At 46.5% G+C, this 16,368-nt stretch overlaps 1 protein-coding gene across 2 annotated transcripts in view; it reads right to left on the bottom strand.

Annotated features, from left to right (window-relative positions):
• Window positions 1-16,368, bottom strand: part of FAT2 (FAT atypical cadherin 2) — an 81,859-nt gene that overhangs the window by 11,213 nt on the left and 54,278 nt on the right. For both annotated transcript variants that reach the window (XM_025867197.2, XM_073890703.1), the window contains exons 14-19: window positions 13,773-14,156; window positions 11,563-11,777; window positions 10,454-10,591; window positions 9,702-9,845; window positions 6,743-6,940; window positions 2,675-3,485 (exon numbers count right to left, since the gene is read on the bottom strand). In XM_025867197.2, the coding sequence (XP_025722982.1) occupies window positions 2,675-3,485; window positions 6,743-6,940; window positions 9,702-9,845; window positions 10,454-10,591; window positions 11,563-11,777; window positions 13,773-14,156 (1,890 nt within the window). The remainder of the gene's footprint in view (window positions 1-2,674; window positions 3,486-6,742; window positions 6,941-9,701; window positions 9,846-10,453; window positions 10,592-11,562; window positions 11,778-13,772; window positions 14,157-16,368) is intronic.

Raw genomic sequence — 16,368 nt, 5'->3', positions numbered from 1 at the left:
TCTAAGAGTCTGTCACACCTTAGATCTAAAACTCTTTGCTGTGGGCAATTCTGTTGTAGTAGGTCGTTACTGGATGGGATATTGAAGATGATCTAGATCGTCTAGGAATTCCCAGACCTGGCTGAATATCAGGATCAGCTGGAGGGAGTTTTAAAATACAGAATGCCAGGCTCTACCCTCAGAGAGTATGACTCAGTAGTTCTGGAGGCACATGAGAATCTGCATAAAAATCTCCCTGTGATGGGTGTGCTCCTGAGAAGCTGGTCATATGGTGATCCTTGGTATAGGTGCCAGTTACATATGGTGATCCTTGGTATAGGTGCCAGTTACACGGTTTGTGAAAACTAGTTGAGCTGTACACTATAGCACATGGACCTTTCTGTATGCCATATGAATTTCACCAAAATGTTTTTGAAAACAACAAAACCCTCTCCTCCAAGTGATTCTGGTGAGCCAGCCTCTCTAGTATTTCTCAAAGTACAGCCCTTGGACCACCTGGTTCAGAATTGCCTGAGGTGCTGGTTAAAAATGCCAATTCAAAGGAGAGAGAGAGAGAGAGAGAGAAACCAAGAAACAGACTCTTACTACAGAGAGCAAACTAATGGTGTACCAGAGGGGAGTGGATAGGGGATGGGTGAAATATGTGAAGGGGATTAAGAGTACACTTATCGTGATGAGCACTGAGTCATGTACAGGATTGTTGAATCACTCCATTGTACACCTGAAACTAATACAACACTGTATGCTAATTAAAATAAAATACTTCATAAAAAATGCCAATTCTAGGCCTCACTCAAGACCTTCTGAATAATACACTTTGGAGGTGACACCCAGGAGCAGGTCTCTTTAAAATCACACTCCCCGTTGTTAGCACTTAGCAGAGAGCCCAGAGCAGGTGTGTCACAAATACTAACTGAATGAATGATGTTACTGTCTTCCACCAATGTACATGTAATATGTTTTCCTTCTCTCCTGTTTTCCAGTTTTATGAGGCAGAATAATGGTTCTATAATGTAGTTTCTCATACTAAGTTGTTGGCATTCCACTTTTTTTCACTTCATATTTCTTCTTTAGTGGAAGTTCATATAAGACACTCTTCTTGGGTTGCACAAAAAAAATCATCTTTGTCAACTCTTCCAATGAGCTAACAGTCCATGATAAATTTAATTCACTGTACTATTTTAAACACTAAATTGTACTTTATGTTCATATCTTGTGTCAGTAGATCACTGGTTTAATAGAGCGTAATAAATGAGTTCTTAATTGAAAAAAAAAAAACACTCCCTAGATGATGTTGCACAAGCATGAATTTTAGAACTTCTGCTCTCTGGAGCGAGGTGACCAAGAGAGAACCTTCAGCCATCACAGCTTTCTTTGCAGGCAACTCTGGAGCAAGAGACACAGAAGGGAAGCACTCCCCCACCCCCACCCTGCCCCATAAACACACGCACACACCAAGAGTAGCTCACCCAGCCAACATACAGTGGGACCTGGAGAAAGTCTACAAATCTTTAGAGAAAGAATTTCCCTAATGCAAACAGGGGGAGCCCATAAAGGGTAGGCCAGGCAGGGGGCGATGGTGAACGGGACACAGTGTCATTTTCGTTTTGCCAATGCTCCTGAGCTGGTCCAGGGCATGGATTCTTGATGCCAGGGGTACTGGAGTGAGTCTGCAGGAAGGAACTGACTTCCTGTAGAGCTCAGTGAAGAGCTCAGGAAGAAACTGACTTCCTGTAGAGCTCAGTGAAGAGCTCAGGCCTTAGAGTGGGACATACAGGTATTTAGATAACCAGCCCTTCACCGGAGGCTATGCAGTTTCAGGTAAACCAATGCAATCCCCATCCCTCAGTTTCAACTGTAGTTAGAACTAATGACCCTGCTTTGTAGGGTGTTGGTGCCAATTAGTTTAGGTAACATATACAGTGCCTGGCACATGGCAGAGTCCTTCTAGCAACGGCTGCTACCATGTGAATGACGGCCATCATGGACAGGGTGCTTATGGGCCAAAGGCTAAGTGCTTTTATATCCATTAAGTAATTTACTCCCCAAGCCAACTCCAGAAGGCAGATGATAATATTTTCATTATTTTATAGATGAAAATCTACAGCTCAGAAGATTTAGTAACCCACCCAAGGTTACACAGCTAGTAAGAGATAGAGCTGGAGTTAAAACCTGAGCTAAGTCTTAAGGTTATAGCCACCAGGCTGTAGTACTATTAGTACTATTAGTAACTCATGTTAGTGACCACTTCCTCTCTATATCAGGCACTTTTCTAAGCAAGCCCCTGATATTTAGTACTCATTTAATCCCTATAACAGCCCAAAGACACAGAAAGGCTACATAATTTCCCTAAGGTAACTTGGCTCGCAAGTGGCAGAGCTGGGATTTAAACCCAGGCAGTCTGATGCCAGAGTGTGTGCTTTCAGTCATCATGCTAACTGCCTCTTGTATCCTTGCTGTTATTTTCAAAACTCCAAAAAGTGGCCAGAAACAGGGTGCTATTCCATGACTAGATTTTGTGAGGCCACTACCCATCCCGTGGTGGCCTGTGGCCTTTAGCCCTGCTGAAACTCCCCTCTTACTACCCCACAGGGCCTCCCTGGGATCTCCATCCCTACAGTCAGTCTGGCTGAGCCCTACAGTGCTGATTGTCTTGGGGAAGCCCATTCCTCACCATTGCAGGAGCAGCTCCTCTCCAGGTGGTGCCGCGGGGTGAGGATGCTGAGCCTGGCTGTGCTGTACGTGGGCCCCACCCTGGGGTCCAGGTGCACTGTCTCTTGGCACATTTGACCCTGGCAGCTTGGGCCCTGGCAGGGCACCACAGGCATGGCTGACCTCATCTGAATTCCCACCGAGTGCTCCATCTCCTTGGCTGAGCGAGTGATGACGGATGCCAGCTCCTGGAGCTTGTAGAAGGTTCCAGAATGCCCCTCAAAGACCAGGAGCACGTCCACCCCAGCTGTGGCCTCTGCAGGCTGAAGGCTGGCCAGGTGGATGTTAGCTCGTTTGATGTCCAGTTTGTTGCTGAGGAACCTCTGTAGGTTCCTCCAGTGGTCGCTCACCAGCTCCTCTGGGGTGAGCTGGTGGAAGCCCATCCACATGGCCTGCTGCAGAGCCTCCCGCCCCACATGCCACACATGGACGTGGACCCCAGCAGTGGCAGCGAAGCTCCCATCACTGACTGTGACGTTGAATGCATAGCGGCCACGAGGCAGGCCCTGGGCGGCGATAATCTTGCCATCGGGGGCGCCCACTGAGAAGTGCCTGGCCAGGGTGTCCTCTCCTGCCAGGCTATAGGTCAGCGTGTCCTGTGGGTCTCGGTCTGTGGCATGGATTTTGCCCACCATGCCACCCTGGAACTCCTCCTCCCCGATGGTGATGAAGATCTCCAGTGGGAGGGCGGAGGGTGGGTAGTGGCTCTGCTCCGTGACATGGACTCTGACAGATGTCGAAGACGAGAGGGGAGGGATGCCACTGTCTGACACCTGTGGGCAAAACAAGCACTGTTATTACCCCAGGACTGCAGCTGTCTGTGGCCCGAACAAGTCTGGGCCTCCTGGGGCAACCACGTCTCTCTGCTTGAGGCCAGGCTCAGCATGTCGTCACAATCAAAAAAGAGGACAATAACTCCAAAGCACTGAAGGTCTTGTGGAGGGAGTTATATCCCATACCTCACAGTAAAACTTAACTCCGTTTCCTCATCTGACAGCTCTCTGAGCCTCTTCCCAAGTCTCTCCAGCCACTCGCACTCGTGCCTCCTTCCTCTCCAACGTCCCTCATTCTGTCTCATTCCTTAAGTGAGTCATCAAATGTCTCTTCATGATTCCAGTGTGCATCCTTCGTGGCCCCTGTCAGCCAAAGGAGGTTCTCTTTGGGATCCCCCTTTACTATGTGATTGGGGTCAGGGTGGGCATTGCCTCTTCAGGTCAGCCAACAAGTACTTACTGAGTGCTTTCTACAGGCCAGGCCCTCTGCTGTGATCGGGAGAAAAGAGACCGTCAATACGTTACCAAATAAACAAGAGAATGTCAGACATGGATAAAGTGCTGTGAAGGAGATAAATGGAGCATGGGACAGAAATCTGAAGAGTGAAAGGGTCCTAACTCAGATCAGGTGGAAGGGAAGTCGTGACACTTGAGGAAGAGGTGACCCTTGAACTGAGTCCTAAGGGATGAGAAGAGGTAAGGAGAGGAGGTGACAAAGGGAACAGCAAGTGACCAGCCCCAGAGTAGAAAGAATGTGGTGAGCTTGACGGGGCGGAAGGGCCACGGCTGCTGGAGCGAGTGGGCAGGGCTGAGGACCAGAGGGGGGCACAAGGGAGGCCACCCCGTCACTGATGGGCTGAGGAGCACAAGGTTGGGTTTTATGTCAGAGCCATGAAAAGCCATTGAAGGTTTTAACAAGGCCGTGCTATGACCTCAGTTAAGCAAGGAAAAGAATGTAAATAAAAAGTGCCTTTCCCTTTCATATTTTGCCAAGCGTCTCTGCAACTTTCTGTCCAGATTAGCAAGGACGAAGTTTCCTTCAGTGACTTGATCACTTTCCCAGCTGTCGCCAGGGGTCTCCACAACTTTCCCTACAAGGAGTATCTTGTTCACGTGTATTCCAGTGCTTTGAGTGGGCGAACAAGTTGTGAAATTACACTTAGTGCTGGGATTTGTGCATAACACAGGTGGGATATCAATAGCAACAGCAATAATTAATACTACTGCTAAGTATAACTTACAGCTGGCATCAACTGAGTGCAGACTGTATGCTGGTCACTTCTAATGCTTCTGATGCATGATATGAGATATCCTATCAACCCTAACTGTAACCTTAACCTTTCTTAGGAGATAGATACCACAAAGTCTCCCATTTTACAAAAGCTATCACTTAGGCTCAAAGAGGTCAAGTAACTCGCCCAAGGTCATATGGGAGGTAAGGCCAGAGCAGAATCTGTCCTCCTACCTGTGTCCGGGTAGGTCTTTGCTAGCCTCTAGTGCCTCCCAGTGAACAAAAGTGGAAATACAGGACACGTACAAGAGATGGTGATGCCGATAGTTACTGAGCGATTGTCTGGGTCGGGAGACAGAGTTCATCGTTTCCTAGGCAATCGGGTCCATGCCCTTCGCTCTGAGAACCCTCTATGTTAGCCCACACCTGTCCTCTGAGCTGCAGACTTCCATTCCCAACTACCTACTGGACACCTTCATGTCGATGTCTCATGGGCACCGAAAAGGTGACATGTGCAAAACGGAGTCCTCATTTTACCCCCATAAACCTGTCCTTCCCCCACCTCACTCTCTTTCCAGCCTCAGCAATGGCCACACCCGCCCAGTCTTCACTAGAGTCTGGAACCTGGGACTCACCCCTGATTCTTCTCTCTCTCCCCATATCCAGTCTATCACCAACTCCTGTTTATTTCCATGCAGAGCTTGCCCCTAGTCTATCCACTTCTTGCATCTTTGTTATCTGCTCAAGGTTTCCACACCACTCTCTCCCACTGGGATTGAAAGTAATACTAAAAATATTACCAAGGCTTATAATTTCCTGGTTTGCCCAGATCAGTCTTGATTTTCACTAATTGATCCCGTTGTGGCTCAGTGGTCACCAATGAACTATTTTTAGTGCTTTTCTCCCTCTCAAGTGCATCACAGTTTGGACCTCAGGTAGTGTGGTCACCCAAGCTATGAGGCCTCCATGATCTACCCAACCCATCTCTTCAGCTTTATTACCCTTAGGATCACTATGCTGACCACATTGGCCCCATCTCAGGCCACTTCAAGCTCTTTCCCAACTCAAGAATTGGCTTATCTTGTTCCTGCCTGTGACACTCTCCTGCCCATTTTTCACACAGCTGGCTCCTCTCAGGTCCCAGCTCAAATGTCCCTTCCTCACGAGGGGAGCCACCCTCCGAATATGTCTCCTCTGTGCCTTTCATAAGGCACTTTCTTTCTTCATTTGTTTATGGTTCATCTCCATGACTAGAATCAAAAGCCCACAAGGACAGGGATCATCGCCTTCTTTCCCCCTGCTGTATTACTAGCAGCAAGCAGAGGGCCTGGCACAGGATGGCTGCTCAATATTTGTTGAAAGACAGCAAATCACTGACTGGCTGGCTGGATGAATGGATGGATATATCATCCTGAGCCCAGAGAAGTTCACAGAATAACAGGGTCCACTAGGACTTGAGATTTAGGAAAGGGATTTTGAGGGAATGAAATGAAGAAGAAATGTTTAACTACCATCTTGACCACTTCCCTTCGGCTATTCTTACTCTACCCTTTGCAATACCACCATGACCCCCTAAACATGTATATCTTCTCCAGTTTGGACCCCACACCAGTTGCTGTGAGGTTCAGAGAGCTGTCCTGGCCAAATTCAAGGAGCTAGAGCCAGGGTGAGGGTGTTTGTTGTTCTGCCCGGAAGCTATGAGGAATTCAGAGGTTAGGCTCCAGGGTCAGAGTATTTGGTCTGAGGCAACCCACCTCTGCCACTTATTGGTAGTATTACTTTAACCCAGTCCCTCAACCTCCCTGTGCTTCAGTTACCACCTCTGTAAAGTGGGGGTGCTAACTGTACCCCCCTAAAGCCTGTTGTGAGGGTTTAATGCAATAATGCATGTGAAGCACTTAACCCAGTGCCCAGCACCTAGTAAGAGCTCTGTACATTTTCTCCTAATAATAGAAGGACTTATAGTGCTTTTGTCAGCACATTAATGTCCCCATGGTCACCACTAGTGGCCCAACACAGCTCTCACCTTGATCTGAAGCTGATACCATTCCTGAACTCTTCTGCTCAGGCCCACAGCGGTCACTAGCCATCCATCAGGGGTCACTTGGAAGGCAGAGCCGTCATTTCCCTTGGTGATTCGGAATGAGTAGGGTGGACCATTCTCTGAGGAGTCCGGGTCACTCAGGATCAGCTGCAGGACTTTGCTACCAATGGGTGAGTTTTCCTGAGATAGAGAGTACCAGGAAATCAAAGAGCAAAATGAGTTCCAGTCCTTCCTTTTGCATCTTTCTGGATCCCCTCATCTGGGATGAGTCCTCAGCACTCTGGCTGCTCTCAGGCCATGTCTGGACTTAAAGCTATCATTCATTCATTCTGCGAGCCCGTGAATTAGTTGTTGGCTTCGCCAGTCTAGACCAGGAGCTTCCTGAGGGCAGTGCTAAGTCTTAGAAACAAAGCCCATTAAGGGGCGCCTGGGTGGCTCAGATGGTTGAGCGTCTGCCTTCAGCTCGGGTCATGATCCCAGGGTCCTGGGATCGAGTCCCGCATCGGGCTCCTGGCTCAGTGGGAAGCCTGCTTCTCTTTCTCCCTCTGCCTCTCTCCCTGCTCATGCTCTCTCTCTCTCTCTATCTCTGTGTCTCAAATGAATAAATAAAATCTTAAAAAAAAAAAAAAGAAAGTAACTGAAAACTTTAAAAAAAAAAAGAAAAAAAAAAGAAACAAAGCCCATTAAGGCAGGAAGGGTCCTTAGAGTCCCTTTATCCTGTAGAAGGTGACTTGCCCAAGGTCACATAGGTGATATAATTCATGTACATAAATTAGTTAGTGCCTGGGATCCATGTGGAAGTTTTGTGATTCATAGGGTCAACTGAACACCTATAAATGGTTTCCTGCTTAGAAGACCAATGGAACACCCAACTCAATGAGAAAATTTAAAAATGAGTAAGCATGCAACTAAGAAAAATTGATTCCCTGGATATCATTCCAGTCTCTGTTCTATAACATAGGGATTCAGTATCTGTATCTTTTTTGCAACAAAACCCTATCTACAAACAGAATCTTATGGACAGAAATTAATGGTTGCCTATCCAACAGGCATTCGTTCCTTCTTTTCTTACAAAACCTGACTTTTGTGGGGTGGCAATATCCTCACAAAAGATATGCCCTTATTAAGAGGAGATGGACTGGGGCACCTGGGAGGCTCAAGTTGGTTAAGTGTCCAACTCTTGATTCCAGCTCAGGTCATGATCTCAGGGTTGTGAGATTGAGCCCCATGTCAGTGACATGCTGAGCGTGGAGCCTGCTTAAGATTCTCTCTTCCTCTGCCCCTCCCCACTCATGCTCTCTCCCTCTCCCTCTCAAAAAATAAAAAATAAAAAGGAGAGAGATGGACTGTGATTGGTCTAAGTCAGTTATAAAATCTGATTCCCTGTGCCAGTTTTTGATGTAATGGTGATCGTGTAATCTTATTCTTTTTTTTTTAAATATTTTATTTATTTATTTATTTGAGAGACAGAATGAGATAGAGAGAGTACATGAGAGGGGGGAGGGTCAGAGGGAGAAGCAGACTCCCTGCTGAGCAGGGAGCCCGATGCGGGACTCGATCCCGGGACTCCAGGATCATGACCTGAGCCGAAGGCAGTCGCTGAACCAACTGAGCCACCCAGGCACCCGTGTAATCTTATTCTGATCACTGGAGAAGTCAACCACGTGAGGGTTCTGAGAAACTTTCTTTGATAAAAAACAGAGCCTGGGGTGGGGGGAAGTCCTTTTCTGTTTGTCTTTGAAGATGGTTAGACAAGGATGTGATGCTGGAGCTGCAGCAGCCATGAGAAAGAAGGTGAGGGAATTTCAAAGAAGCTAGCCCAAAGCTGTGATACTGTTTTTCTGCTGAAATAACCAGTTCTGGAATAGAACTTCTTACCATCATACCTTTTGTTATATGAAAAAAATAAGCCCTTATTATTGAATGACATTTTAGTCAGATAATCTGTTATTGGCAGTCAAAGCATCCTAACTAATAATATACAAACAAATAAAAGTGGAGAGACTCTGGCTGATACATAGCAGGACCCAGGATTCTGCCTTCCTATCCTCTTCCTCACCTCCCTCACCTCTTATGGTCATAATTCCCATTGAATCCCTAGGCTCTCTCCAGATCCCATTTGTAAACCACTGGTATGGTGGAAATAGTTTGGCGATCTGGAAAATCATCTAGGTTTAAATCCCAAATTTGCCACATTCTAGCTATGGCACATTTCTGCACCTACATTTAAAAAATCTGTAAAGTGGGCAGAGTAGGCCTCCTTATCCACAGGGACATGTTCTAAGACCCCTAGTGGATGTCTGAAAGCATGAATGCTATACATACATCTCTGTGATAAACTTTAATTTATCAGTTAGGCACAGTAAGAGATTAACAGCAATAACTAATGACAAAATAGAAAATTATAACAATATACTATAATAAAAGTTATGTGAGTGTGGTCTCCCGCTCTCAAAGTATCTGTACTCCCCCATTCTTCTTTTGATGATGCGAGGATAGTAAGATGCCCATGTGGTGAGATGAAGTGAGATGAATGACATAGGCACACAGAATGTGTGGTGTACATTAGGCTACTATTGACCTTCTGATGATACGTCAGAGAGGGATCATCAGCTTCTGAACTGTGGTTGACTAGGGGTCAGCCTGACTGAAACCACAGAAAGCAAAACCATGGATAAGGGGGAACTACTGTACTACCTGCTTCATGCAGCTATGTGAGTCCCAAATGAGGTAATGGATGTGGAAATGCCTAGCACAGTGCCTGATTATTTTTAATTCCATAATTCATAGTCCCCTTTAGCAGGCTGTGTTGCCATTAGGGATATCAGTGGCAAGGTCACAGCCACTGTTTTGGTAGACTGATACCAGTGATAAGCACCATCCACTAGGAGGGAAACGAAGGGAGGAAGGCTTCAGGATGTCTTTGGAAGCTCAAATGTACCTGGACAGAGGTGCTGTAGTTGAGCTGGAAGAATCTCGGTGGGTTATCATTGACATCAACCACTTGGATAGCAATATCTGTGTCCTCATGCAGTGGGGGCCGCCCGCTGTCTGTGGCTCGGAGCCTCAGGGAATAGCTAGAAGTCTATAGCAAGATGCCAGTGGAGAGTTAGCAACAAGACCCCTCAGTTCTGCCCCATGACTCATCACTAATGTTTTCAGAAAAATAAGATGGAGACACTCCCCTATGCCCACCCCCACTACCCACCCATGCTATTTTAGAGCCCAGGTTTTGGAGTCAGAAAGAAATAGGTTTGATTTCCAGTTCCACCACTTACCAGCTGTGCGAACTTGGGAAGGTGACTAAACATCCGTGAGGCTGTTAGGACCCACACCCTAGGATTATTTTAAGGACCAAATGGCACGGTGTAATAAAGCACTTAGCAAAGTTCCTGGCACAGAGCAGGTGCTCAATAAATGATAATTTATTATAATGATCTAATGATTCCTGGTCAATAAAAAGAAGCTAGCCCAACCTTCTCCAGTGAAGGTTAAGGGTCACTTAGTCCCCCTCCTGCCTCTGGCCTCACAGGTCATAGAGACCACACAGAGAAAACAAGTGTGGGATGCCGAGGACAAGTCTGGAGAAGTCAGCATGGGGTGTTGACCACAGTTCATCAGGACTCTGGACTTGCATCAGGGCCATATCTCTGTTCTGATTAGCTCAGATTGGGCCCCTCCCACATGACTCACCTGTTCCCAATCCAGGGCCTTGGCCACTTGTAGCTCCCCCTTCTTGGGGTGGACAGCGAAGTGCCCGAGCTGGTTCCCTCCTACCAGGCTGTAGGTGATGGCACTATTTGCAGGTCCATCTTCATCAGTCGCTGACAGCTGCAGCAATGGGAGGGTAGTTGTGAATGGAGGGCAAGAGGGACCAGAAAGGAACATTGGCCCCTGGGAGTGTAAGGGGACAGATATGTCCCCACTCCAATGACTGCCATTGGGCTGGCAATCCCCGGACCACAGTCATCCCTATGAAAGGAATCTCTTCATTTTATATCCTAGTATAATTTCAGCATGCCATGATTCATTCATTTACTCATTAACTCATACTGACAGGGTACTAGGTCCTGAGCCAGGAGGTGAGGGATGTGCTAAAATGAAGATGCCCACAGGAAGTTTAATGTCTAATTTTATGGGTAATTCTAATTTGGGGCAAAGTATGATCAGCTTTATGAGAGCACAGAGAACACAGTGATAAATTCTACCTGGGGAGATTAGCAAAGCATCCCTGACTCTCAGAAGGATAAGGAGGGCTTCTGGGAATAGAGCCAGCATTCCAGGCAGGAGCCCAGAATGTGTGAAAGTGCAGAGACTGTTTAGGGAAAGGCACATCTTCCTGTGTGGTTGGAGCATAGGGTACATGTTAGAGAGTGGAAGCAGATTAAGACCAGAAGGCGGAATAAAGAGGGATCATAGAGAACCTTGAATATGGGCATACAGAGTTTGGTTTCACTCTAATGTAGCTGGGAGCAATTACGTGTTTAAATGCAAAGAGGTGTTATTTGGTGCCCCTCCCCCTATACACACCCTAATATTCCAGGCCGTTCCCAGATCTTGGAGCCTCTGGCGGTCCTCTGGGGTCTCTCCTATGTCCCGTTCTATCAGTAACTGATCTAGACCTTATCAAACATAGCCCTGAGACCCTCTGTCATGAGAAACAGTTTGGCCAAGTGGCTGCAAGTCAGAGTTAAGTCTATAGTGTATAAATTGATAAATAACCCGTGCTCATAGACATCTGAGGGGGGATAGACGCCCACCCAAGTCCATGCCCCCCGAAGGGCAAAGTTGCAGGTCCTTACTGTGAGCACGACATCACCCACGATGGCATTCTCTAAGACCCTTGTGCTGTACAGATCCTGGGGGAATCTGGGTCGGTGTTCATTGACATCAGTGATGTTGACCACGATTGTGATCATGTCACTGAGGGAGGAAGAGCCTTTCCGGCTGCATTCTATGGATAGGAAGAACTTGGGGCTTGTCTCAAAGTCCAGGCTCTTGTTGACATACAGGATCCCTGAGGAAACAAGAGATGATGAGAACAATGAAGTGTTTGGGACTGCAGAGGCAGAGAGCTGAGGGGTCTTGAGCCAGACCCCAGGAGAGGCAGCTCAACAGGGTTGAGAGAGACAGATCTCCTCCATCATCATCTCTTCCATTTTCTCCTCCATCATCTCCACCATGTCCTCCATCTTGTCCCTCATCTCCTCCTTCCTCTCTTCCATCATCTACTCTATCATCTCCTCCACCATTTCCTTCCTCTCCTCCATCATCTCCTCCTTCATCTCTTACATCACCCTCTTTGTTTTATATTTCCCCATTACCTTCCCCTCCCCTCCCCCTCCATCTCCTCTCATTTTCCTTATTGTTATTCTCAACAGCCAATGTTTCCCTCATTTATTTCTATAATATTTCATTGAAATCTCACTTAAATCTGTAATATTAAATCTTTCTCATGTAGATCAATAATTCTGTAGAGTAGGAACAACTGTGGTTCCCATTTTCTAGGTGAATTATCTGATACTCTCAACAGGTAAATGACCTGCCCAAGTTCATCCAGCTAGTAAATGAGAACACTTAGATTATAAGGAGTTTTATAATACCCCAAATTGTTCAATGAACTACTAGGGCATAGATTTATTTTTCTGAAAATTGGAAAAGAATAAGGATTTATCATGCTGTTCTTGGATAACCAAATATTTAATGGTAGAAAACTCTTCTTTATGAAAGAATTCCAGTTAGTAAATGAATGAGGAATGATAAAATCAGAAGATCACCATTTTGCTGCCCCTAATGAAATAATATATCTAGGAAATAATCATCTAAGGTTGCTAAAAGCATTAGAAGGACAGCTGATGAAGGACTCTATAATGGATGGGTCAGGCTGACAACACGCAAGCCCATCGTCAATCTTAACCTCAGAAAAAACCTATCAGTTATATGCCTCCCGACATAGTGACAAGTACAGCCCAGCATCATTTATGAAGCACTGTTGCCACAAAATTAAGCTTGAACCTGATCAAGATCGTTAATCCAAATGTCATTTATAAGAAATATAGGGGCTAAAGAGATGTATGACATCAAAAAGATATAGCCAGTATTCAATCCAAAATAGAAAAAGTTCTGCCTGACACATGACCCAAGTTTCATTAGTTAGATGGTGGGGGAAATAGAGAGGGGGAGGAAAATGTTAGAGATTTAAAGAGACTTAAAATACTGCCTATCAACCAAATGCAATTATGTGTGCATGGGGGTGGTGGCGAAGGGCAAATGTGAAATCAGACGGGCACACGTTGACAATTCCTGAAGCTGGGTGATGGGAACGTGGGGTTCATTACACTGTTCTCTCTATTTTTTATGTTTAAATTCTCCATAGTACAACCATTTAAAAGTACTGCTTAATGATAAGACAGCTGCTCTGGGAGGTAGAGAGTACCATTGCAAGGGTGCTGTGGGGAGGAATCTGACCTGGGCAGCCTCTGAGGCCCTTCCACGAGGTTCTGTGAGTCTGACTTAGACTCTTCTGTGGCTAGGGGGAAAGAAGAGACCATTTCCTAGTTCTTTTCATGAGAATAAGGGGAATGTCAGGGGTGCTGGGATATTTGGGAAGGGCTGTAGGAGGGAAGCAGGTAGCCCTGCCCTTGGGAAGCTTATGCCCTAGATTCCAGCAAGTGCTTTGTCAGCCAAGGTCAGAGAGTGGCCTCAGCCTCCAGGGGCTGGGCCTGAGCTGGGACATCTACACCAGCTACAAACTGTGGGAGGAGAGTGGGTTGCCAAGCATCCTGGGTGGGGACGTGGAGGAATAAAGGGGGTCCCCACATAAGCTGGCCCCAGGGTGGAAGAGGGACTTGGGACCTGGAGAGATGCAGAGTGAAGAAAAACCAAAGGAGTTTTGTCCTGGGAAGGTCTGCATGGGGCACACACAACCCATGTGTGAAGAAGTCACTGTTCCCCAAGACCCTGTGTGTGCAGCTGAATGTAGGGGGTGGGGCTGCCTCAGGCACTGGCTCACCTGTGCGGGCATCCAGGCGGAACCTCCCCTGCTCATTTCCGCTGACCACGCGGTAGCCGGTCTTCTCGGCAGTGGGGCGAGTAAGGGTGGCCAGCTGCAGCACCTCTGTGCCAAGCTGGGCGTCCTCAGGCACCTGCACACTATGCTCAGTGTTCAGGAACACAGGCAGATAGTCATCGAGGCCTACCACTGAGACAGTGACTGTGCCCAGAGTGGACAGTGGTTTCGGGGTTCCCAGGTCAGAGGCACGGACAGTGAGCTCCAGCGCTTCCTGTGGCCCGACCCGTAGTGGCTTCTCCAGCCGAATCACACCTGTGGTGGCCTCAATGGAAAAATGGCCTTCGGCAGAGTCCGTCAGAGAGTAAACCACCTGGGCATTGGCACCTGTTGGGGAGACCAAGGGTATGGTTCATATTGACTTCTGGCCCCATCTAGCCACAGGAGGGCCTGGAATGGAGGGTCCCCATAAAGGCTAACATGCTCAGGCTGCGTTAAGAGTGAGAATCTCTCAGTGGGAGATTCTTCACCAGGGGTTTCAAGGCCTCACAGAAAGGTTCCTGGGGGTAGGGCATCTGCAAACCTATAAAATTATCTGAAAATGTTTATGTGGGGATTAGAGTCCAAGGCCAGCTCATAAAGTGAAAATTGTGCAAGGTCAAAACCATCTATAGCGAGTTCCTTGGTTGTGATAAAACAATTCTATATCTTGATGGTGGTGGTGGTTACACGACACTCTATGTGGGATAAGATTGAATAGAACTATGCACATAAAGCCATGCGCTCACATGCACACATTCAAATGAGTGCATAAAAACTGGTGAAATCTGAATACGGTTTATAGTCGAGTTACCAGTCATGTCCCAGTACCAATTTCCTGCGACAACTAAAATGCCACCATTGGGGGAAGCTGGGGGAAGGGTGCAGGGGTCTCTCAGTACTATTTATGCAACTTCCTATAAGCCTATAATTATGTCAAAATAAAACATTAAGGAGGGGCGCCTGGGTGGCTCAGTCGTTAAGTGTTTGCCTTCAGCTCAGGTCATGATCCCAGGGTGCTGGGATCGAGCCCCGCGTCTGGCTCCCTGCTCCGCAGGAGGCCTGCTTCTCCCTCTCCCACTTCCCCTGCTTGTGTTCCCTCCTTCACTGTGTCTCTCTCTGTCAAATAAATAAAATCTTAAAAAAAATAAAATTAAGAAAAAATAAAAAGTTAAGGAAACACACATACCCATGGAAAGTTCTTAGCAAATCAAAACATGCAGTGTTTCTTCACCTTTGACTCAGATTCTATTATGTTCTTTGGTTGTGTAACTAGATGAAGCAGTGGTGGTCTTTGTGTATGAAGAACGCCAGTACTGAATGCTCAGCGGTGAGATCCTCACCCAGTGGGAGGAGTGCATGCTCTGAGCCTGAGGGAATCACATCTCACATACACATGGGGACACACACCCTTTTGGTGGAATCACATCTCACATACACATGGGGACACACACCCTTTTGGTGGAATGGTGGCAGGAACTGCCTATTAGAATAGGGGAATTTACATAAATTAAATGCACATACCATGCAATTCCCCCATATATACATTTTTCTGGAGAGACCATAATTTTTCTACAGAGAGGGAGCTTCTGGTCAGGCCACGTTTGGAATATCTGAGTGGAATATTTGGATTAGAATAATAACAGTTTTGAAGGGTTAATGGTAAACTGGTGCAAGGCCACAGGATGTGTCCTAGAAAGAGGGTGTGAGCAGAAGCATGTAATTGAAGAAACTAGGTCTCCTTCACCCAGATAGGAAAGCTTAGGGCTAGAGCAGATAATCACCACCTGCCCGCCTTGGAAGGGCTGTCGTGGGCGGAAGTCTAGGAGATGTGTGTGACTACAAAAGGCCGGACAAGGACTGGTGGTTGCCAGCTCAAAATACGTAGCACCTGATAATTATGTGAGGTACCACAGAAGGTCGGTAGGGAGCTGCTAGGAAGTAGGGGGTACCATGGAAGGTAGGTGAGTAGTTGCCTAGGAAGTAGGGAGCTTCCTGTCCCTGGGAGTGTGCAAGTACAAGCTAGTGAGCACTACCGGGCCTTGTAGCCATTAGATGCCTCTGCTCTATTTGCCCTCTCTAGAACCCCTACATCCCTCCAAAAATCTCCTATCTCCTTCAATGCCAAGCAAAAACTCAAGAAAATTGGACATATGTACTGTATATATAAAAATATATATACACATATATATGCAGACACAAAGTGCTTCATGGTAGCAGAAGTTATAATTGGTACAATACGGAACAAATACTCGTGCATGAATCTAATTTGCCTCGTCAATTCTAAAGAAAAGGAATTAACTCTAGTGCAAATAATGTCATTAAAATTCAAATGTAAAATACTGAAAGTGATTCCACTTTATTGTCTAGAAAATGGATCAAGGAATTTAATAGGCTTAATAGAGTTTGTGCCAAAAATTCCTTTCCTGTGACAAATTAATTGGAGTTGAATAGTTCCGACTGGTGTATTTCAGATTAGATGTTTGTATTTAAAGTGTCCTTGAGGGTAAATGGCAGAATTGAAAGGGCTCCAGGCCTGACAGCCAGTGAGAATCAATGA

Source organism: Callorhinus ursinus, unplaced genomic scaffold, assembly GCF_003265705.2.
Source record: "Callorhinus ursinus isolate GAN/ISIS: 27379988/994484 unplaced genomic scaffold, GSC_fseal_2.0 scaffold3, whole genome shotgun sequence".
In the NCBI taxonomy this organism is placed as follows: Eukaryota; Metazoa; Chordata; class Mammalia; order Carnivora; family Otariidae; genus Callorhinus; species Callorhinus ursinus.
Note: the sequence above shows the minus strand (reverse complement) of the source record. Positions and strands in the feature narration are given on the sequence as shown.